The sequence below is a fragment of the Psilocybe cubensis genome, chromosome 4 (genome assembly GCF_017499595.1).
Source record: "Psilocybe cubensis strain MGC-MH-2018 chromosome 4, whole genome shotgun sequence".
NCBI classification, from domain to species: Eukaryota; Fungi; Basidiomycota; class Agaricomycetes; order Agaricales; family Agrocybaceae; genus Psilocybe; species Psilocybe cubensis.
Window position 1 is genome coordinate 1,378,297 of NC_063002.1, and position 20,543 is coordinate 1,398,839.

At 48.5% G+C, this 20,543-nt stretch overlaps 11 protein-coding genes across 11 annotated transcripts; 4 read left to right on the top strand and 7 right to left on the bottom strand.

Moving 5' to 3' along the window:
• Positions 1 to 57: 57 nt before the first annotated feature.
• JR316_0004558 (UDP-glucuronic acid decarboxylase 1) lies at positions 58 to 1,663 on the bottom strand (the record flags this gene model as incomplete). The annotated part of the gene is made up of 6 exons (XM_047890322.1): positions 58 to 497; positions 558 to 700; positions 751 to 793; positions 852 to 998; positions 1,052 to 1,526; positions 1,649 to 1,663. 6 exons carry the CDS (start codon positions 1,661 to 1,663, stop codon positions 58 to 60), a joined length of 1,263 nt encoding a protein of 420 aa, XP_047750083.1.
• Positions 1,664 to 1,843: 180 nt separating this feature from the next.
• JR316_0004559 (uncharacterized protein) lies at positions 1,844 to 3,644 on the top strand (the record flags this gene model as incomplete). The annotated part of the gene is made up of 8 exons (XM_047890323.1): positions 1,844 to 2,002; positions 2,053 to 2,265; positions 2,322 to 2,466; positions 2,522 to 2,582; positions 2,631 to 2,958; positions 3,019 to 3,133; positions 3,197 to 3,377; positions 3,482 to 3,644. 8 exons carry the CDS (start codon positions 1,844 to 1,846, stop codon positions 3,642 to 3,644), a joined length of 1,365 nt encoding a protein of 454 aa, XP_047750084.1.
• Positions 3,645 to 3,987: 343 nt separating this feature from the next.
• JR316_0004560 (4-hydroxy-2-oxo-heptane-1,7-dioate aldolase) lies at positions 3,988 to 5,395 on the top strand (the record flags this gene model as incomplete). Its single annotated transcript, XM_047890324.1, has 6 exons — positions 3,988 to 4,225; positions 4,309 to 4,370; positions 4,427 to 4,574; positions 4,657 to 4,938; positions 5,025 to 5,171; positions 5,280 to 5,395. The coding sequence occupies 6 exons, from the start codon at positions 3,988 to 3,990 to the stop codon at positions 5,393 to 5,395; spliced, it is 993 nt and encodes a 330-aa protein (XP_047750085.1).
• Positions 5,396 to 5,509: 114 nt separating this feature from the next.
• On the bottom strand, positions 5,510 to 7,045 carry JR316_0004561 (uncharacterized protein; the record flags this gene model as incomplete). The annotated part of the gene is made up of 7 exons (XM_047890325.1): positions 5,510 to 5,745; positions 5,808 to 5,939; positions 5,991 to 6,052; positions 6,105 to 6,166; positions 6,219 to 6,248; positions 6,303 to 6,688; positions 6,742 to 7,045. 7 exons carry the CDS (start codon positions 7,043 to 7,045, stop codon positions 5,510 to 5,512), a joined length of 1,212 nt encoding a protein of 403 aa, XP_047750086.1.
• Positions 7,046 to 7,632: 587 nt separating this feature from the next.
• Positions 7,633 to 9,479, bottom strand: JR316_0004562 (uncharacterized protein; the record flags this gene model as incomplete). Its single annotated transcript, XM_047890326.1, has 2 exons — positions 7,633 to 8,374; positions 9,358 to 9,479. The coding sequence occupies 2 exons, from the start codon at positions 9,477 to 9,479 to the stop codon at positions 7,633 to 7,635; spliced, it is 864 nt and encodes a 287-aa protein (XP_047750087.1).
• A 330-nt stretch (positions 9,480 to 9,809) lies between these two features.
• Positions 9,810 to 11,393, top strand: JR316_0004563 (60S ribosomal protein L3; the record flags this gene model as incomplete). Its single annotated transcript, XM_047890327.1, has 6 exons — positions 9,810 to 9,875; positions 10,012 to 10,098; positions 10,153 to 10,246; positions 10,307 to 10,921; positions 10,981 to 11,270; positions 11,328 to 11,393. 6 exons carry the CDS (start codon positions 9,810 to 9,812, stop codon positions 11,391 to 11,393), a joined length of 1,218 nt encoding a protein of 405 aa, XP_047750088.1.
• Positions 11,394 to 12,188: 795 nt separating this feature from the next.
• On the top strand, positions 12,189 to 14,060 carry JR316_0004564 (uncharacterized protein; the record flags this gene model as incomplete). The annotated part of the gene is made up of 1 exon (XM_047890328.1): positions 12,189 to 14,060. One exon carries the CDS (start codon positions 12,189 to 12,191, stop codon positions 14,058 to 14,060), a length of 1,872 nt encoding a protein of 623 aa, XP_047750089.1.
• A 196-nt stretch (positions 14,061 to 14,256) lies between these two features.
• JR316_0004565 (AMMECR1-like protein) lies at positions 14,257 to 15,134 on the bottom strand (the record flags this gene model as incomplete). Its single annotated transcript, XM_047890329.1, has 3 exons — positions 14,257 to 14,635; positions 14,756 to 14,935; positions 14,992 to 15,134. 3 exons carry the CDS (start codon positions 15,132 to 15,134, stop codon positions 14,257 to 14,259), a joined length of 702 nt encoding a protein of 233 aa, XP_047750090.1.
• Positions 15,135 to 15,753: 619 nt separating this feature from the next.
• JR316_0004566 (Ras-related protein RabJ) lies at positions 15,754 to 17,157 on the bottom strand (the record flags this gene model as incomplete). Its single annotated transcript, XM_047890330.1, has 6 exons — positions 15,754 to 15,953; positions 16,016 to 16,588; positions 16,647 to 16,721; positions 16,779 to 16,797; positions 16,854 to 17,023; positions 17,070 to 17,157. The coding sequence occupies 6 exons, from the start codon at positions 17,155 to 17,157 to the stop codon at positions 15,754 to 15,756; spliced, it is 1,125 nt and encodes a 374-aa protein (XP_047750091.1).
• Positions 17,158 to 17,396: 239 nt separating this feature from the next.
• On the bottom strand, positions 17,397 to 18,106 carry JR316_0004567 (40S ribosomal protein; the record flags this gene model as incomplete). The annotated part of the gene is made up of 3 exons (XM_047890331.1): positions 17,397 to 17,517; positions 17,571 to 17,798; positions 17,862 to 18,106. The coding sequence occupies 3 exons, from the start codon at positions 18,104 to 18,106 to the stop codon at positions 17,397 to 17,399; spliced, it is 594 nt and encodes a 197-aa protein (XP_047750092.1).
• Positions 18,107 to 19,123: 1,017 nt separating this feature from the next.
• Positions 19,124 to 20,396, bottom strand: JR316_0004568 (Tetratricopeptide repeat protein 4-like protein; the record flags this gene model as incomplete). Its single annotated transcript, XM_047890332.1, has 4 exons — positions 19,124 to 19,591; positions 19,662 to 19,951; positions 20,013 to 20,174; positions 20,234 to 20,396. 4 exons carry the CDS (start codon positions 20,394 to 20,396, stop codon positions 19,124 to 19,126), a joined length of 1,083 nt encoding a protein of 360 aa, XP_047750093.1.
• Positions 20,397 to 20,543: the final 147 nt, after the last annotated feature.

Genomic DNA, 20,543 nt, shown 5'->3' on the forward strand with positions numbered 1-20,543 from the left:
ATTCAGGTAATCCTGGATCCCTCCTCGAGCCCGTCATCCCCTTGGAGTACTAGGAAATTAGAGGCTGCCCTCAGCCATCTTCGCCTTGTAGTAACGAACCATCTCTTCAAGACCCATGCGGACAGTCCATCTCGGTTGCCACTGCAGGCTCTCCTTAGCCCTGGTTGTGTCGGGTCTACGCATCTTAGGGTCATCGATAGGCATATCCTTGTAGACAATCTGGACGCGGCGTGTTGGTTTATCACCGTCCTCAGCCTGGACCTTCTCCACAATTTCACGAACAAGCTCAGCAAATTCACCAATGGTGAATTCGTCGCCATTGCCAATGTTGACGGGACGAGATTCGTCAGAGTTCATGAGAGCAATGAGACCGTCGATCAGATCGTGCACGTATTGGAAAGAACGGGATTGTTTGCCGTCGCCGTAGACAGTCATGTCTTCGCCCTTGAGGGCCTGAACGATGAAGTTGGAGACAACACGGCCATCATAGGGGTTCACTAGGTGGAGCGAGGCCAATGTTAGAATATTAATTTCACTAGAAGAATGTCATAACGTACTTCTGGGTCCGTAAGTATTGAAAATGCGCGCAACACGGACATCAACGCCATCTTGTCGTTGGAAACCGTATGTTAGGGTTTCAGCGACACGCTTTCCCTCATCATAGCAAGCACGAGGGCCGATGGGGTTGACGTGACCCCAGCTGAGAGCCGATTAGCAAGACACCAGGCAAGCAAACATGAGTTGGCTTACTAGTCCTCTGGCTGAGGGTGAACCTCGGGGTCACCGTAGACCTCTAAATTAAATCATTGATTAACATTGATTTCTGGTCATATTAACGGATGCAGAAATACCCGAAGTACTGCTGATAAGAAATCGGGCCTTGGTGCGCTTTGCAAGTCCGAGCATGTTCAGGGTCCCCATAAAGGAGGTCTTGATGGTCTTGACAGCATTGAACTGGTAATGAGGAGGAGAGGCAGGGCAAGCGAGATGATAAATTTCTGGATATGTTTGTGAGACATAATGCAGGATTAGCTTGGAGAATGCTGCCTACGATCACACTCAATCATAAAGGGTTCCACAACGTCGTGGCGAACCATTTCAAAATTAGGGTGGCCAATCCAATGGCTGACGGTGGTCTTGGAACCAGTGAAGAAATTGTCGAGGACAGTAACTTCATGTCCGAGAAGCATCAACCTGTCGACTAGATGGGAACCAACGAAGCCAGCACCACCGGTGACCAAAATGCGCTTGCGCTCCGATGGGGGAAGCAATTTGACTGGGGTGAAACGCGACAGAGTAGTATATGAGATGGACTTTGTATCGGGATGGTAGATTGATTTTGACAGGTATGCATTTTTGCCATTGCTAGCATCGTCAACATCTGATGAGCTGGCCTCAGATGAAACGGCGTAGTGGGGGCGCAGATAGAGGGAGCGCAGAACATCGATATCGACCTCACTGTCGAATCCGAAACGCTTGAAACCAACAGTGGTGATTTCGACGCCGTTTTTGTCAAGAGTGCGAATCTAGACCAACAGCGATGAGAAAAATGACACGACGTGGCGCGTGAAGATGGATATGTGAGAAACGCGCCGATAAAAGACGTCCGGGAGATGGAGAAAAGGCAAACGCGAAGCAAGATACTCACCGGAGCGGCGGGCATTGTTGAGAGAAATTAGGGACAAGGAGGATGAAACGAGAAATGAAAGGCGCTCCCGTCTTTATACAATCTGTGCGGCCAATCCAGCCCTCCAAAATGTATTCACCCCTTATGGTAATGGCGTTTGCCGATCATCAAAAAAGTACAGGCACCATCTTTCGACACAAAAAATTATATCCTCTAATGCCTCGCGCTACAAAATCCTCAGGAAAGTCGCGCCACGACCCCCTGCTCGTCCAGCTCGACGAGGATGAGGCTCACGCTAGATACGGACGCATTTCTCAGCCAGGAAAGCGCAAAAAATCAGCTCGCTCGGCAGACCCAGACGACGACGACGCAGAGGTGCTTTCACATCTCCGTTTGAAGGGGTGTTGTATTGATCCTCCTATCAGGTTATCCTCGACCCTAAAACATCGCGGCGAATCTTCGAATTGGCAAAAGACCAACAAGATGAACTCGAAATGCCGGACGATGCAGATGTTGCGGAGGAGGACTTGGAAGATACAAGACAAGTCTTGTCCAAACCCCGAGCCCAGGTCGCTTTCGACGACGAAGACGACGATGATCATTTTGACGAAACTGGAGAGGAGATAGAGGTGGAATATGTGAGTTCCCAATCGATGAGTCGTCGATCTGCAACTTGAATGGGTTCTCGAGGCAGGAAATAGATGCTGGAGATATGGAAACGCTAGACGCCCTTCTCCCCGCCAATGCTGGAGAACGTAAAACCTTGGCAGATCTTATTTTTGCCAAATTGGACAGTGGAGAAGTGACTTCGACTGCTGCGATTCAAAAAGTTCATCAAGGTAGGTCTCGACATATCTACATTATTATTCAACTGAACTTTTGCTTTCCAATTAGACCGAGAGGCGCCTGATCCTGCCGCTGGATTAAATCCAGCAGTCGTAGAGGCTTATACCAAGTATGCATCATTCGTTTGATCTTTGTATTTCTTCTCATTATCAAACAGAATTGGACTTCTTTTACGGGGATACAAATCTGGCCCCCTACCTAAACTTTTCAAAGTTATTCCTTCTCTCCCGGCTTGGGCGCGAATGCTCGCTCTCACACACCCTGAAAACTGGTCACCTCACGCCTGTTATGCTGCCACAAAAATCTTTATTTCCAATATGAAACCCGCTCAGGCACAACTGTTTCTCGGAGTGGTTCTGTTGGATGCTGTCAGAGAGGATATCCGAGAGAACAAAAAAATGAACGTGCATTATTACCAAGCTTTAAAAAAATCAATGTACAAACCTGGTGCTTTCTTTAAAGGAATTATCTTTCCCCTACTTGACGTGAGCCTTACCCTGTTTTACGATCTGAACTTGACTCTTGCTCATGGTTTTCATTTGCAGCAAGGTTGTACGTTAAAGGAGGCCACAATTATTGCCTCTATCCTTGCCAGGACAAAGGTTCCCGTCTTGCATGCCTCTGCTGCTCTTCTACGCATCGCAGAAATGGATTACACCGGTAAGTTTCGCAAATATCATCAGAAGCAATGCATTTAAGTGATACCTGTTTCTTTTTCTCAAGGCCCTAATTCCCTATTCATCCGCGTGTTGATCGATAAAAAGTTCGAGCTTCCCTATAAAGTGGTGGACGCTCTCGTGTTCCACTTTATCCGATTGTCAAACTCGTACAAAGCCAAAACACGAGGGGACGCTCAAAAGCTCCCCGTTTTGTGGCATCAAAGTCTACTAGTATTCGCTCAAAGGTGCGTGCTGCTGTTCAACCATTTCAAGTTAAATTATTTACGAAATTCCTGTCTGCCAATCTTTTGCTTCGTTTTGAATGTGTTCTTTGCGTAAAATCCCGTAGATATGCTTCTGACCTGACGCCGGACCAAAAGGATGCCTTGCTAGACGTTATTCGAGCAACACCCCACCCTCAAATCAGCCCTGAAATTAGACGTGAATTGGTCAACTCTGTAGTAAGAGGAGCGCCAAGAGTCGATCAGGACCAGGATGTGGTGATGTCTTGATCATAGCACTTTTTTGTACAGTATCCGCCACTATTACACCATGTCTGTGTCCGTATTTGACACATTTGCTATCTTTTTCTATCAGTTGTTTGCTGCAGGAGTTATTGTGTCATATCGCCCTCACCTTTCTGTCTGAGAACTGCCTTTTTTTGGAATCTATTTTTTTCACCGGACACATCAGGGCGACACTAACCGTGTCACCCTTTTTATATTTCTTTTTCCCCAGACTCTCAAGCACCATGCGCTTCTGCCTCATCGACGTGACTGACATTTCAGTCATGTATTGTTATGGGGTTTTCGTGCAAGTCATCTTTTATCGGTCAGCGACGTCCACCACGGCGCAATGAACACCTTCTCGAGGTTTATCCCCAGTTTTGCTAGTCCGCCATCAGCATCTTCCAATGCCCAACTTCGACATGGAAAACCGCAACAACAGTTCGATCACCTTGCTCGAATCAACACAGATGACCATGTGAATGCTGAGTTTGCGGGGCAATGGGATGCGGATGAGTGCGAAGATGAGCTTCTGGGCCTACAACGCGTCATGGCAGATGCTCAGAACCCAAGACGGCCTGTTATTGGTACGCGTTTACCGACAAACCCGCGTCATTTCGTTCTGATAAGCGTCTAACAATCTACTCTTAATGGCTCTGACCATTGCCAGGATCCTGGATGATGTTCCCTGGAGCGAACCTGGCAAGGATGGTAGCACAGTTAGGGTATGATGTGAGTTTAGACCAACGCACGAAACACTTCTGTATGTTTAATACCTGTCCCTATAGTTTATACTAGTGGATTGTGAACACGGAAACATCGACGACGCGGCGATGCACGCATCTGTAGGCGCCATAGCCGGTGAAGGCGTCTCTCCTCTCGTCCGCATTCCCAAGCTTGACGTTGGGACCGTCAAGCGCGCCTTGGACTGTGGAGGTGAGATCTTACCTCTCTTACTTGAACTCATACCCGCACGATGGATGAACATTGGCATTAATGTCTCACTTGTTACGGCTAGCCCATGGCATACTCTGCCCATCCATATCGACAGTCGATGATGCTCGTGCTTTAGTATCCTACTCCAAGTTCCCAGCAACGACCAAGCCATTAACAAATCAAAGCTCAAAAAAGCTGTTATCGGGTATTCGAGGTGTTGGCTCTCCTTTCGCGCCCTCTGTATTTCGGCAGAGCCTCGCAGAGTATATACGCACTGCAAATCGTAACACGTTCATTGCTATTCAAATTGAAACAACCGAGGGCCTTTCTAACTGCGAGGAAATCGCAAAAGTCGATGGGATTGGTATGTATGATGATCCTGCTTACCTGAATACTCATATTTAATTCCATCGACTTGAAGACATGCTTTTCATAGGGTTTGTCTCAAAGTCTTAAAAAACTCCCAAGTCACTGATCACCAAACAAACAGTCCGAATGATTTGGCATCATCGATGGGATATCCGCCTCTCTCACACGAATCCATCCCCGAAGTTCAAGAAGCTATCGAGCGCATCCTCGCTGCTGCCCACAAAGCAGGTAAGTATGCAGGGATGTTCTGTACACAGGCAGAACATGTGAGGAGGCGGTATGCACAAGGATGTGAGTGTTTTATGTCTCTCTTTTAGTAAGCTAACCTGTATGTAGTCGATTTGATGAATCTGGGAGGAGATGTTGTTGCTTTGATGGAATGGAACAACGAGCAGCTTGCTAGGCTAGATGATATCACTGGAAAGAAATCCACAAGCGCGATGTATTATTAACATCGTAATTCGAGAAAATTGACGTTGCGCTGCAATGAAAATTTAGTGGTCAAATCGGTAGCACAACTGGAAAAATACATGATGAACCGCTTCAATGATTTTTTTATCATTTTACTACTCTTGGGAGATTGGTTGTAATCCCCAGTCAGGTCCAAGCATCTCGTTACTCTTCCCGTTGGTTTCATCCACAAGCATCGCCGCACTTTCGGCACCAGCGACAGGCAACCGCAGGAGTTGTGTCTGGCCTGGAATAGTAGCTCCTATACCACCAGTAGCAATGGGGAAAGGAAGGTGGGACGGCAATATTCCTGCCTGACTGAGCACGGTGGCTTGGTCCCACCAAATATGTTCTATGATAGTCGCCATAAGTGTTCGAACTGTAAATAGGACTAAGAGAATGGAAGGAAGCTACCATTGTATAGACGATCACCGCGAATGTTGACGACAGCTAGCATAGGTACAGCGAGCTTCTTTCCGGTGGGTGGTACTCCGGGGAGGAGCCAGTCGACAGCCCGATTATGGGTAAGGTGGTATACGAATTCGTCTACATATAGAGATTAGAGGTGGGTTGAAGAAGAGGATAATGTGATCATGCCTATTACACGGTCGGGACCGACTGTGCGAGAAACAACTTGAAGCTCGGCATCATCAGGATTACTATAGATTCGATTAGTTCGTGTTTTGAGGGAAATAAAATAGACATAAGCACGAAAAGATGAAATGGTCTCTATAGAAAGCCGTCAAAGCTTCGCGTCCTACTCCCCCTGTCATCTGAAAAACAGTAAGCAACTGTTATGCAATATTGCTGTAATGAAGGGCTGACCGTTGGAATATGGTTAACATATGGTTCAGCCTAACATATTGAATTGGGAAATGTATCAGCATGCGCGGAATAAGAACTACTTACCACCATGGTAGCCATAGTTTTCTCAACACTTCTATCCACGAATTCGAAGAGCGTGTGTTCCTCCCATATGGCTTCCAGGTCAAAGAATGGTCCTCCGATGTGTTTCTTAATGAAAGCAAGTGTGCGACTATGAGCGAGAGACGCATTGCTTGGGTCGTAAGTAGGTGATTGTGGTAGAACAAACTGAGTAGAAGTTGTGCGATAAGAGTATTGTGTAGTCACTTCTGACGGAGGATTCCGAGGCCTTGGGGCGTTTGAAGTTAAGTGGAGAATAATGGGAATCGTACAAGCTGTAGATGGGAAGGAACCATATCCTGTGAAAGATACGATTCTAGGGTCCTTGGATACTGCCTCAGATACTTCATAGATAAGACTGGAATCGTATACTGCGAGATGATGAGTATAAGAAGATCAAGAACTGGCAAGACAGATGTCGCACCAATGACAGCGAATTTGTCCTTAACATCAACCTCATCCAAAGCCACAAGCGCTTCCAGTGCAAGGGTAAGAGATTTCTCGATTTCAGAATTCTCTGAGGAGGTGATTGCAGCCACTGCAAACCCCTCTTCTGCCCACTTGAGTACAGGCTCAGGGTCTAGGGGCTTGCTTACCCCGGGCGCAAAATTGACATCTGGTATAAAAAGAACGAGCCCAGGACCAGTGCCTCTACGAGATAGTGGAGGCTGCAGGCAGATAGTCGGGGTGAGTGCCACTCTGGGTGCAGATGGAAGAGTCTCAGTCATCGTTGTGGAACTAACAAATCCAAGGCGTGCAATCGGCGGCGATCATCATCAAAACATATACCCGGATTGGGAAAGTCCTTTCCTATTATGGAAAGCTTCGGGTCACTAAATACCATACGACTGGAAATATCTTCAAAGGTAACTTAGAATAGACTGTTACAGCCGACTGGATTATATTCTACTTGACTCCTCATCATCAAGCTTTGGACTGGAGCCCCAAGGAATTAGTACTGGGAGACCAAGTCACGACGCACGTGCACACTTAAAAACGGAGCTTCAACCACACCGGGAATATCCGGGGGACATGGTGCCTTTTTCAAACGAGTGATCAAGCCATCCACCTTTCCTCTAACAATACCTATCATTCATCGTTTCGAATAGTGGTTGGTTTCCCTGGCCACCATTCAAACCATATTCTGCCACCATGCTAGACTAAATGCCCTGTACTGTTGGAAAATAAATGAGAGGTAACGCCAATTTTGACAATTGAGTTCAGTCCAGATTTATTTCGTCCTTTTAACTTGGAAAGCATTTGTATTTATTAACCCCAAATTAACCCATCATACTCATCGCAACTATCCAAACGCCTAGTGCCTTTTTCCTGCGACACGTTTTGCGGGTTTGGACGGGGCTACCGCCTTGTGCTGAACGGGATTTTGTTTTGCAGCGGCAGGGCGTTGACTTAACTTCGGTTTGGTGGCGGCAGAGTGGTGAACTGTCTTTGATTTAGCATTTTCAGGGTGTTGAACGGTCTTTGGTTTGGCGCTGGAAGCATGGTGAACAGTCTTTGGGTTGGCGCCGGCAGCGTGGTGGACAGTCTTCCGTTTGGCAGCCTCAGCATGATGAACAACCTTCCGTTTGGCGGCCACAGTGTGGTGAACAGTTTTTGGTTTGGCAGCCGCAGCATGGTGAACTGACTTGCCTTGGACCCGTTTGTGCCCGCTGTGCAAGACTTTACCAATTGGCTTCTTGGATGCTGCGTGAGCGCTGGCGTGTGATGCTTTACCAGTTGTTTTCTTCAATGTGGAATGGGTGCCTACGCGTGCGGGCTTATGAGGAACAGTCTTTCTTGACACAGCGTGTATACCAGCGTGGTGGACCTTCTTCGACGATGCAGAATGGCCTCCGGTGTGTGTAGCCTTTGTAGCAGCAGCCTTCTTCGCTGCATTAACCTTGATCAGTTTCTTAACGCCTCCGTGGAGGGGGCTCTTCTTCCTAGTAACTTTGTGGACTCCCTTTGCTTTGCCGCCAGTCTTAGCAGCGTGGAGAGGCCTTTTAGTTGTTGCGGATTTCTGTGCACTGTTCCTTTCAAGGTGTTTGGCGCCGGCGCTAGTTTTGTGATCGGCAGCTGCATTCTTTGGTTTTGCCTTCGGCTCTTAGGCACATGCATGAGCTGCACGGCAAAGAAGTTCAGATCGCTGAAAGATGCTAGTGAGCTAGTGTTGTGGAATGGACATCAAGGTGTCGGGTTCTAAAGGCGGCCTGTTGTAGCACAGAATTGGAGCGGTGTTTAATTTAGGGCGCTCCAATTGCGGAGATCCCGGCTATGTCACTTTGTACGCATTATATTTAAAGTAGAGCTTATTAACTCAATGTTGCGCACAGAAATTCTCAATCTGATAAATAAAATAGTACGGCTTTTCTCTGATAGGCTTCCCACAAAGTAAGCCTCTTTCGAAGGTGGTGAGTGACCTTCAGCCAGAGTAAAGTTACCAGATATTGATTGTGTGTCGAATAATTCGGTGAGGCAAATTGAGTCCTTAGGACTGTGCAAGGGGTGCGCTTCAATTATACCTATTGTTGTACACTATTCAGCTGTTGATTAAGTATGAACTTGGGTGCGTGGACATTTCGACAGACTACGTCACAGAAATGGTATACCGGTAGTAGGGTTTTCCTATAGATGCACGTTAAACAAATTTTATGAGTTTTTTTCTTAACAGATTCAAACATTCTTTATTCAAACAATCAGTGTTCTGGACACTACTCTTTAAAGATCACACCGTCATAACAAACCATCGAGTGTGCTGGACCATTATCTGGCACTTGAGGGTGACAAATTGTATAGATTTACATCGTGATAAATGTGCCAAAGTGCGACATTTGCCCAAAGAACCCAGGTTATCTTGCCAAGTACAATGTCACGCAAGTAGTGATAGGCGCCCATGACAAAGAAATCAGTGTTCGGGTATGGCGGCCTCAAGATAAGGGGTAGCATAATATGAATCCCGTCGTCGATGTCCGTTTAATCATCGTGCACAAAAAGACATAGGATAATTCCAAAGTGTAAAACTGAACAGTAGCTCTCTGACTTTGGGAATTCTGGTTTTCGCTTCCTGGGCAAGTGTGAGGGCTTTCTATGAAATGGAGCAGTCATTCGTAGGAATTCCCATGACAGCCGTTCGTAGATAGCATCGAGAGTTCCTACACGCATAGAGCAGGAGAAACTTTGCCAAGCCATTACTTTGAAACTGGAGGTAGAACTGCTTTAAATGCCCAGATGCCAGCTGGCTGGTCAGATTCAGTAGCCTTACAAGGAATGGAGTGACAGCAATGAGCACCAATAAATTGTAGATGACAGGAGTGGTGAAAAATATGCGTGTATAACAGTGTAAACACGGCACGAACGCGAGAACAAGTGAAGGAATGTGCCATCATCAAGAGATTTCCACTTTGGGAAGCTCAATTTCCATTCGGGGGCGTGGGCAAATAACTATACAGTACCTACAGCCACAGATTCGGGAGTTGCCGGGCAGCGAAGGCGATGTACTACCGAAAGTTGGAGTGGTCCTCACCAACATACCCGTCGACCTCAAGACCGCAAGATGAGGTGAGCTCGCTGTCGTTGATGTTGAAATCAGGGCTGATTTGCTGATATTCTGAATAGTCACCGTAAGGTTCGTTGGAGATGCTGTTTTGTGGCTTAGGGAATGTTGGTCTTGATGAAATGCTCTTTTTCTGTTCAGTTCGAAGCTCCCCGTCACGGTTCTTTGGGTTTCCTCCCAAGAAAGCGTGCCGCTCGCCATCGCGGTAAGGTCAAGTCTTTCCCCAAGGTCCGTCTTTTTCTCCATCTTGCAATGTCATTAGGTTCTTAAATTGCCCCGCAGGATGACCCCAAAAAGCCCGTGCACTTGACTGCCATGATGGGTTACAAGGCTGGAATGACCCACGTTGTCCGTGACCTTGACCGCCCTGGATCCAGTGTGTATATTCCGTGGTTGAACAGGATAATCAGTGCTTATTCACATTTTCCGTAATTAGAGATGCACAAACGTGAGGTCGTCGAGGCCGTCACTGTTATTGAGACTCCCCCCATGATTGTCGTCGGTGTCGTTGGCTACGTCGAGACCCCTCGCGGACTCCGCACCCTCACCACCGTCTGGGCTTCCCATCTTTCCGACGAGGTCAAGCGTCGATTCTACAAGAACTGGTACCGCTCGAAGAAGAAGGCTTTCACCCGCTATGCCAAGAAGCATGCTGAGGACAGCGGCAAGAGCGTCGCCCGCGAGCTTGAGCGCATCCGGAAGTACTGCACTGTTGTCCGTGTCCTTGCACACACCCAGATTCGCAAGACCGGTCTCCAGCAGAAGAAGGCCCACTTGATGGAGATCCAGCTCAACGGTGGATCCATCGCCGACAAGGTCGAATATGCTCAGGGTCTCTTTGAGAAGCCCGTCGAGGTTTCCTCCGTCTTCGAGCAGGACGAGAACATCGATGTCATTGCTGTCACCAAGGGTCACGGATTCGAGGGTGTTACTCACCGTTGGGGTACCAAGAAGCTTCCTCGCAAGACTCACAAGGGTCTCCGCAAGGTTGGTTGTATCGGAGCATGGCATCCTTCCAAGGTCATGTTCTCCGTTGCCCGTGCTGGTCAAAGTGCGTATTCCACCATCTCCATATATAAAATCTGTTGTTAAATTTGATACTCTTTTTAGACGGATACCATCACCGTACTGAGCTCAACAAGAAGATTTACCGCATTGGTTCCGGATCTGACGATGCCAACGCGTCGACCGAGTCTGATATCACCAAGAAGGTCATCACCCCCATGGGTGGCTTCCCCCACTATGGTGTTGTTAAGAACGACTTCCTCATCCTCAAGGGATGTGTTCCTGGAACCAAGAAGCGTGTCATCACCCTCCGCAAGTCGCTCATGGTCCACACCTCCCGCCGTGACTTGGAGAAGGTGCAGCTCAAGTTCATCGATACTTCCTCCAAATTCGGCGTATGTGTTGTCCTATTTTATTCATTTGATACATCCACTAATGGTGCCTCTGTATAGCACGGTTCTTTCCAAACCTTCGAAGAAAAGGCTGCGTTCCTCGGAACGCTCAAGGCCCGTGCTTGATCGTTTTGCATTTTTTTACCTACCTAGTCGCTTTTTTTGTTGTATATGCTACATACCGCATCCACCCACCCACAGACCATGAAATCTGTTTCAAGATTTCAATCAACTGATTCAAAAACACACAAATACTCTTGAGTGAATTGAGTAATGAGTGAGCGAAAATAATAAGACAGGAAGCAATTCCGGATTGCAGCAATTCGATTGGATCATTAACCGTGGGAAGTATTTCTGCAATAGTCAATATTTTCGACGCTCGCCAGTGACCGTGTAAAAAGTATTGAGGTCAACAAGTCCGAAGAGTAAGCTTTGTCTCTTTCGTACTGGCATTGTGCGCGTCGTTTATAGACGTTCCGTTTGTGGTTGGTGGGTTGCAGATTGCGGTACGTTAGTGAGCCTGGCTGAGTATCCAGCAATCCATTATTGTTTTCACTTGCTCATGGGCAAATTTTTTCAACCATAGGATGACTGCTTGTCTTTTTGATGCTGAGAGCGTCCTCGCTGGGCCTCAGTTACCCTTTGACAACTATCTCTGCTCTCCATACATGTCGTCGGCTCTATGGAGCCAGGAACCAATGGGTATCGCACTCTCGCCATGCCAGCAGCAGCAGCAGGAGTGCAAACTCAGCATCTCCGGACGCAGTCCATTACGCTTCCTCTTTAGCTCACCGTCAACCTCAGCAGCAGCAGAAGTCGCAGAGCGAGGGTATACACAGGTCTCAGAGAGTGGAAGATATCATAGCGGAAGAAGAAAACCTGCACGTTACATACACACAGCAGCATCGGCGTTTACTGCAGATGGGTCAGGCGGTCGAAGAAAACACGGTGTTGGAGCATCCAGCACCCTCTATTCTTATAGATGGCCGGAAGGAGAGTGTTCAACAGCACGCAAAAGCTGGCGAAGATCATCTCTTATTTTTGCCGTCGGAGGTGTCAACGGTGGCCACGAGTCCAGCTTTGAATCAACCCGCTTCGGAAGTCGGTTCTCAACCAGAAAACAAAGCCAAGAGAAATGTGAACGAAATTCGCAGGCGCCCAGAGAGGCAGGCGGTACAGGAACGCCCAACTTACGCGACAGGCAGGCCGTGGTCTGCCGACCCAATTGCACGCGTAGTAATACCCGACAAAATCAATCATCTTCTCAGAAATATAGAAAATGGATTGAAGAAGGCCCATGCTACGTATCAGAGATTATTGAAGGAGAAAGAGCAGAGAAGACGTCTCGCACGCAAATCCATAACGACGCGATCCTCCGGACAAACGACCGAAAGCTCCCCAGAGGCCGCAGACGAATTGGCCGAGTTCGCGAACCTTCCGCCATTAGATATTATCACGCATCTGCGCGAAAATTTAGACACGCTTGGGACATCGGATTCGGTGGACGATTCGTGGGCGTCATACACATATCTCCTAGACACCATTTCCTGCCACCCTATAATCTACAACAGGATCAAATGCATTCCCTATTCTCATTTACACCGCTTTGTTCGTCTACTATCCCGCAACCGGCCCCGGACGCACCTTCAATACCTCCGCCTTTTGTCAGTGATGACATACATAATCCATGTCGGTGGGACGCTTAAGCAGCCCGAATGGAACGCGCTCATCGACCACATTGGGGCGGGCCGTCGCACGACTGTCGCAGAGGACATGCAAAAGGCGCTTGCCGCATTCAAAAGCATCAGCGCGGGGCGCCTACCTGGTTCTTCCGACTTTGAGATATATGATGCAATCCCACCCTCACAGTTCTCGTTTGAGCCGGATGTGTATACCATGACAATCCTCCTTTCGCTTGCTGCGCGAGCTCATGATTCTGGGACGCTCAAGCAAATCTCGAACGCGATGGTCCAGACAGGTATTATGCCAAACAGAATTACGCATCTATCCCTTTTGCGTTATTTTACGGAGAAGAGAGATCTAAGTGGTGTGCGTCGGACGTTGCAGAAGATGAAACAGAATGATTTGGAGCTTGGAGTGGATGGGTTGAACGCGTGCATTTGGGCTTATGGGTACAACACCAAATTGGATATGTCGTTGATGATCTATCGCGCTCTGCGATACAACACACTGCCCCCAGGAAAGCAGGCTTTGGAGAATATCCAGCCTATTTTGCTTACATTGCAAGACGAATACATAGTTGTGGAACCTGGCATGGTACCGAATGAGGTCACTTATACTGCCCTCATCCAGATAATGGCTTACCATGGCCAATTTGTACCGGCAATCAAGATCTTCGTCGACTTGCTCTCAACCAACAATGTTGAATATGGTGCACCCCTTGAATCTCTCCAATCGGATGCTGGAAAATCTCGCCCTTTACCATACACCCCTACTATCGCCATCTATCGAGCTATATTCCTGGGCTTTTCAAAACATGGCAAACATCCAAGCTTGGTACGGGATCCCGATGAGCTGGATTGGACACTGAAGAACCTGTTCGAACTCTTCAACCGCTTCCTCACCATGCCCAAAGACACCCACCTCACACATTCAGTCGTTTATATCATCATCACCGCCTTTGTCCAGACTTCAGGGGGCGACATGGATATCGTTCGACAGGCATGGACCGCCCTCGACGAGAGATTTGGAATCGTTTTCCACAAAGAGCACTCTCAGTCTCGGTTGATGAAAATAAAGCAACAACTTTTCCCCGACGCACCTCAAAAATGATCTAACGTAAATGCATGCATAATGGGACTTGAAATTCGCGCGCAACTGTACACAAAAGATATAATACATTTGTTATATTGAATCATCTATCGTCCAGATAGTTTGTGCGACCGAAATGAAGATAGCGTGCTATGTTACATACATGATTCTTCTTGTTCTTGACTTTTCAACTACAACGCGGTTCAGGATGTGAAAATCAATGTGTCATTTCATGCCTCCATTGGATATATTGGTCCCAGGTGACGCTGCACTGGCTGCTCTGGTATCGCACCAGCTTGATGCTCCGACGAAGGTCCTCTGTAATTCTATGCCGCCAACCTGCCTTCTCGATGGCGCTGTCGATGGCCTCGATCTTGTCCCATCCTTGCTCAGGAATGACTTCGGGCAGATATGTGGCAGAAAATGTCTGCTTGGATGATACGCGGGGGAGGCTACCGGATGAAGAGAGCGGGGACGGGGCCTCGGATGAGGGCTGGAGGAGGCTTGGATGTGGGAAGGAGATGCGGATGCCATGCACGCCGATCGTCCAATCGAGATAGGTATCTCCGCGCTCAAAATCTGTTAGGAGCGACACGCTAGAAGAGAAAGAAACAGAAAAGAGGGGAGGGGAGGGGGAAATTGCATATGTTAATTACTATATTCCGTACTAAAAACGCCTTGATTTGCATATTGCTATGAGAAGGGGTGCTGCGTACCTGCATCTCAAGCGCTCTAGCTCGCTCCTGTCTATCTTTCTAAAGCGGGTGTCTCTAAATGCGCTAACGAGGGCGTATTCGGCGAGCCCGTCGTGGATGGGCATGGGCTCAAAGTTGCCTATGCATCCACGGAGATGCCACTCGCCTCGCTGCTTTATATCCCAAGTCACAAACAGAGGGCTGCGATAACATCAGAAAACCGTGATAGAATCCAAGAGAAAGCAACGACTGCGCACTATTTCTCATCTGGGAATCTAGGAGGTATTGGCTCTGCATCGGTCAAACTGCAGTAGAGGGCATCGAATGCATGGAGGCAATGCTCTCGAGTGCAGGCCTGGGGGGTATCGTGTGCAACGGGTTTTGCGGGGTCGAGAGACATTGGTGTGGTTGGATATCAAGATAGATAAGAGAAGGAGGGGCTTATATAGCGGAAGTAGTGGACCTAGAGGATGATGACATGGGTTATCAATGAATCGAACAATCTCAACATCGGCACCGGCGTTGAAGGTTGAGGCACAGGATGAGCGCATTCCATTTTTAGTAACCGGGGTATAGTGTAGCGACGGACTGCCAGAGAAAGAGTAAAGACGACTCCTTACATACGGGTCATGGACATAGGCACGGGCATATGTAACTAATAGACGTAGATATAAAATAGATAAAGAAACATCCAGACGCGATGGCTTGGAGTACATGGCTAAAGGCAAGTGGGCGTAAATCGTGACATGGAAGAGACATGGGAGCATGATGGTAGTGCAATGATGGAAAAGAGAAAAAGAAAATGGTGGAACAGGAGACAGTGGCAATGGTGAGAGAAGACACAAATGTGGAGAGACGTTAGAGGGAACGGGACCGAGAACAAGTCGAGTTGAGTAGGAAATGAAAAATGACAGGACATGAAATAAATGAGCACGAAATAAGGATCATGTAAAAATTACAGAGTGGAAGGAGAAAATAAAGAAGAAAATCAAAAAAGAGTAGAGGGACCGGCGCCTATGCTAGCAACAGCTCCAGCTTCCAGAACGCTGCTGTTGCGCCTTTTCAAGTGCCTCCTCTTCGTCGGCTTGAGCAGACCACGCTGGAGTGCTGGTGCTGGACAAGAATACGCTATCGCGTTTCTTGAGTTCGTTTTCCTTCTCAATGATATCCTTGCGGACTATGATCGCGGATATAAGATGTTCGAAAAGATTTTGAATACCTAAAAGCGTTCATTTAGTTCAGAGTGGAATATGCCAAACCGGGACAAAGACGGGCGCATACCCATGTCATCTTTGGCAGACACTTCAAAGAGTTCCATGCCTTTACTCAAGCCCCATTCGCGATCATCGTCATAATCGTATTCTTCGTCGGCTTCCTCGATACTATTGCTGCTATTGTCGTTGTTATCGTTCCAACCGGAAACATGGGCAAAAGAGGAACCAAAACGGGAAGATTGGGGTGTCCTGGTTCCCGTGCTTGTGGTGCTGGAGCGAGTTACGGAAGCTGATGTCTTGGTCCGAACCTGTGCCGCAGGCTTACCGCGGGTGAGAGCCGAAGAACGGTTAGGAGGAAGATCCAAGTAGGCAGGGCCTTCAGGCGACAGAGGAGAGGGAGTGGGAGGGGTGACAAATGGGGGTGAGCGCAAACCGGGGAAGGAAGTGAAGCGTGGGCGGATATAGGACAGGGTTGAGGGCGCAGGCGGAGGTGGCGGGGGCGGAGGAGGTTTTGGCGGAGGAAACCAATTGTGCAGCGATAAGCGAGCGAGATCGGAGGTGACCTGACGGTGTCGATGGAGATCCGCCTTAGAACCAACGATGTAGATGATCAGTTCGGGCGGGCAGTTCTTCTTCAGCTCTAAGACCGAACAGGAGCGTCAGTTGCGAATTAGGGCAAATGAAATCAGGTCGGGTACCTTCGAGCCAGCCGCGAATGTCCTCGAACGTGGATGCATTGGTGATATCGTAAAGAAGGAGGGCCGCGTTAGCGCCTAGTAGGAGAGAAAGAATATGAGTCCTGACGTGGCCGACAAAAGAGAAAAACGTACCGCGATAGTACATGGGTGCCTGCAGACGAACGGGGGTCAGTGGCACTATATGCGCAAGACGAGAAAATCACGGACCATGCTCCTAAATCGCTCCTGACCAGCAGTATCCCAGAGCTGGAGACGAACCTTGAGCCCGTTCACGTAGACCTTTTTTGTGACAAAGAAGGCGCCGCTGGTGGAGGTGGTGTTCTTGGGATCGAACTTGTTCTGGGTATAACGGTGCAGCAGACTGGTCTTGCCGACACCTGGAGAAATGTGAGCAAGGAGGGGCACTGGAGGACAAGAACGCACCTGAGTTGCCCATTATCACGATCTTGCTGTCGATGCCCTGCTCGTAGCGAGAGCGCGAGTAGGGGTCAAGACTGGGATAGTCGTCCATGGCGACGAGGCCACGGACGGGGTGGGGGGTGGATATATGCGCGGCGGGGGCCACTGGGGCTTTTGGATGGTGGAGGTGAGAGGAGAAAGGCGTTGGACTGAATCTGAATGGAAATTGGCTACGGCCCCTGACATAAAGCAGACACACGTGGGACAATTCTATATTCACTCCATCACCCGACAAATCCTATTTCGGTCATAGTATTCTCATAGCGTTCTACGATATACCTAGCTCACTATCTACTCCTGCGAGACAACAGGGAACTCAAATACAACATCCTTGCCAGTCAGGCGGCGGTACACAGATGAGAATGAGTCCAGCTTGTACTCCAGCGATGTCGCGTCTTTCGAGTCGAGCAATCTGCGCATTCTCCGTTAGCTTGACAGCATATTGTCCATAGCCTCTCGACTTACACTTTGAGGAGCTTCGAGCCGTCAACAGCAACGCGGGTGCGCTTGCCCACAATTTCAGTGGGGTACACGAGATCCTCCAGGATCTTCTCGTGGACGTTCGTGAGGGTGCGGCTGCGGGGGCGCTTCTGCTTGACGCGCGAGTTGCGGGTGGGCTTGCGGAGCATGCGGCGCTGCGCAATGAAAACGACGTGGCGGTCAGAGAATTTCTTCTCGAGTTCACGGGTCAACCTGCGTAGAATAGCCACACATATATGTCAATTTAGCATATTAAATTCAGCGCCAATAACGCACCTCTGTTGGACCTTGTGGAATGCCTTCAATTGGGGAACGGGGACGAAGATAACAATGGCCTTCTTTCCACCGCGGACGTCAACCTCACGGGCAGCAGAGATCTGGAGTGCGCGAAGCTCAGTCTTGAGCTCGGGAACGTTGTTTTCGAGGTCGATCAGCGCCTGAGCAACGCTCTTTTCTGTCTCGTCGGGCTGGGTGTTGGGCGCATTGGCGGTGCGGAAAATTTTGGTGGCAATGGTGGACATCTTGAGGATATGGCCCTAGACGAACCAAAAGGCGACCAGTCAACATCCAGATTCCAATCGAGCCATCCACCCCAATCCATCCCTCTATTCATTCCAAATCACTCCCAACGTATCCCATTCCATCGTAGATACACCCTGGGCTTCAGACAGACAGAGATTCTACTCACCGGACCTTTTGACGACGGCGACGACGACGAGTAGAGACTTTCTTGACACTGATTCGTGAAGTCTGATCACAACAAGCGCAAATCCGGGCTCCGGCCGAGTCGGAGTTACCTTCCAAATAAGGAAGCCATGACCGGCATGTGGACTTGTGATTTGCACTGCCCAGGGCGCCTCTTTGGACAGAGACTTCCATAGACGATGTCGCCAACATTCATAGCGATGGCTTTGTCCCCGGCGCTACCTCATTTCCGTTCGGTCACCTGTGGCGCTGACACCACCATCACCACATAGCAGCGTAATCCCGACACATGAGCAGAGCTGCCCTTTCCGGCGGTCGTTGTTTGGACAAGGCCCAGCACACATTCCGTCTCTCCGAGTGCCAGGAATGTCATAAAAGGTGGAGGTCTCCGCATCAGATTTGTTGCAGTTTCAGACCCCACCCTTTGTCAATCTCTGCATTCATTTGTATTAACCTCCCGGATCCCGACATAACTATATACGTCTCGGAAATAGAGCTCTCTATCGGAGTAAGACTATCCCTACAGCTCAGAAAAGCTTAGATGCTTTAAAATAGGGTAGCTTATAGCGCGCCGCCCGATCCAATTCTGCACTCGGGAGACACCTTGGGGGAGCTTCCGGTGCTCTTGCAGGTATTAACAGCATAGGCGCATTATTTCTGGTGTTCTCTCACCTTATCGTCAATCGACTACCACGGTTCTACGACTTTAAGCCCTTCTGAACCGCCAGAAATACCGTCATTCAGTACCACTTCATCTTACTATTATTACTCGGCCTTCTCGATCAACGGAGCAAGATGTTTGCGAGCGATTGCAACTTCAAGACATATCCAATTCAAGACTCTTCGCGTGTTTTCTTGAATTCCTCAATCCATTTGGTCTCTACGTCACCTTTAGGCATTACCACGAACGATAAACACCCATCCTTTATCTGTAATCCGTCCATCGGCTGACCCTCTTTCGCTTTCGCGGCATTACACACATCTCGTAAAGTCATCTTCTTCCCGACTTTCAGCAAACGCTTCCGATACGTGGGTGCGTACACGACCAAGTTTCCTGCAACATATTCTCCCTTCTTATCCCACTCCGGTGCTGGAACTTGTGGAGGGAACATGGCTTCTATATGTGCCGCGAATGTGGTATCCTCCACGAAATCTGAAATGATATCGGAGGTCGCATATTGGGGATACAAAAAGAAGACAGGCAGAACAAGCGTATTTCCAGTAGGGTCTTCAGAATCGAAATGTGGCGCGACTGGGCTGACAGACCCGCCAGGTTTGTTGAAAATAATCAGATTGCGGTCCTGTACAAAGATAAGAAACTCAATTAGCCCCGGGTATCGCTTTCGCACTAGAGTAATAATAAAGACATACCCGGAGCGCTTTTTTCATGGTGAACACTTCTAATTGCTCTTTTCGTATTCTTTCTTGCTTCTCGCGCTCCTTTCGTTCTGCCTCGGCTTTGGCTTTCAGTGCCCGTTCTTGCACGTTCTTGATCCCAGTATTCTTTGTGTCATATGAAAGGCATCGATCGCAGCAATCTAGGGCTTCTTCAATTCGTCCGAGAGATAAGAGGGCAAGTGCTGATCTGTAATAAGCTTTCGAACACTTTGGATTCGCGGCAAGGGCCTTTGAACAATCCCTGAGTACGGAACCGAAGTTTTCTGTGTGCACAAAACGTTATACCCTGAACCCTCTCATTAATAATGCTGGACATGAACTCACGGAGTTCTAAGTTGCACGCTGCCCTGTTACATAGAAGTGCCTCAATGATAGGCTGCTCGGTTGGTTTTGCATCAAGCCCTTGCGTGTAGAAACCGACAGCTTCCCGGAACCGTTTTCCCTGGAAGTACTCATTTCCCTGCTCTTTAAAGTTTTGTGCAATTTCTGCAGGATATTGTCATATCTGCATTCAGTATCGATATGCACCAGTATCTCTCACCCACCATCCGGTGTTCCCTCATAAATCAAACTCTGGAGGGCGCTCATTGCTGGGTCCAGGTTGTCTTCCTCTGGGAGCGCCTTCATGAACAATGGCACCGAGTCGAAGGCTGCCAGTGCATCTTCCTCTGAGAGTTTAGGTTTAGGCAAAGGTCCTATTTCAGACATAGTGCGTGTAGTTGATGGATGAGGTCGTTGGCAAAGTGCGGCCAGGAGTCGACGCATCCAACGAGACAAAATTCTTGATGTAGATTAGATAACGAACCGGCGGCATTGACGCTTGCGTGCCTGAGTTTGTTTTTATCTACAAACGAC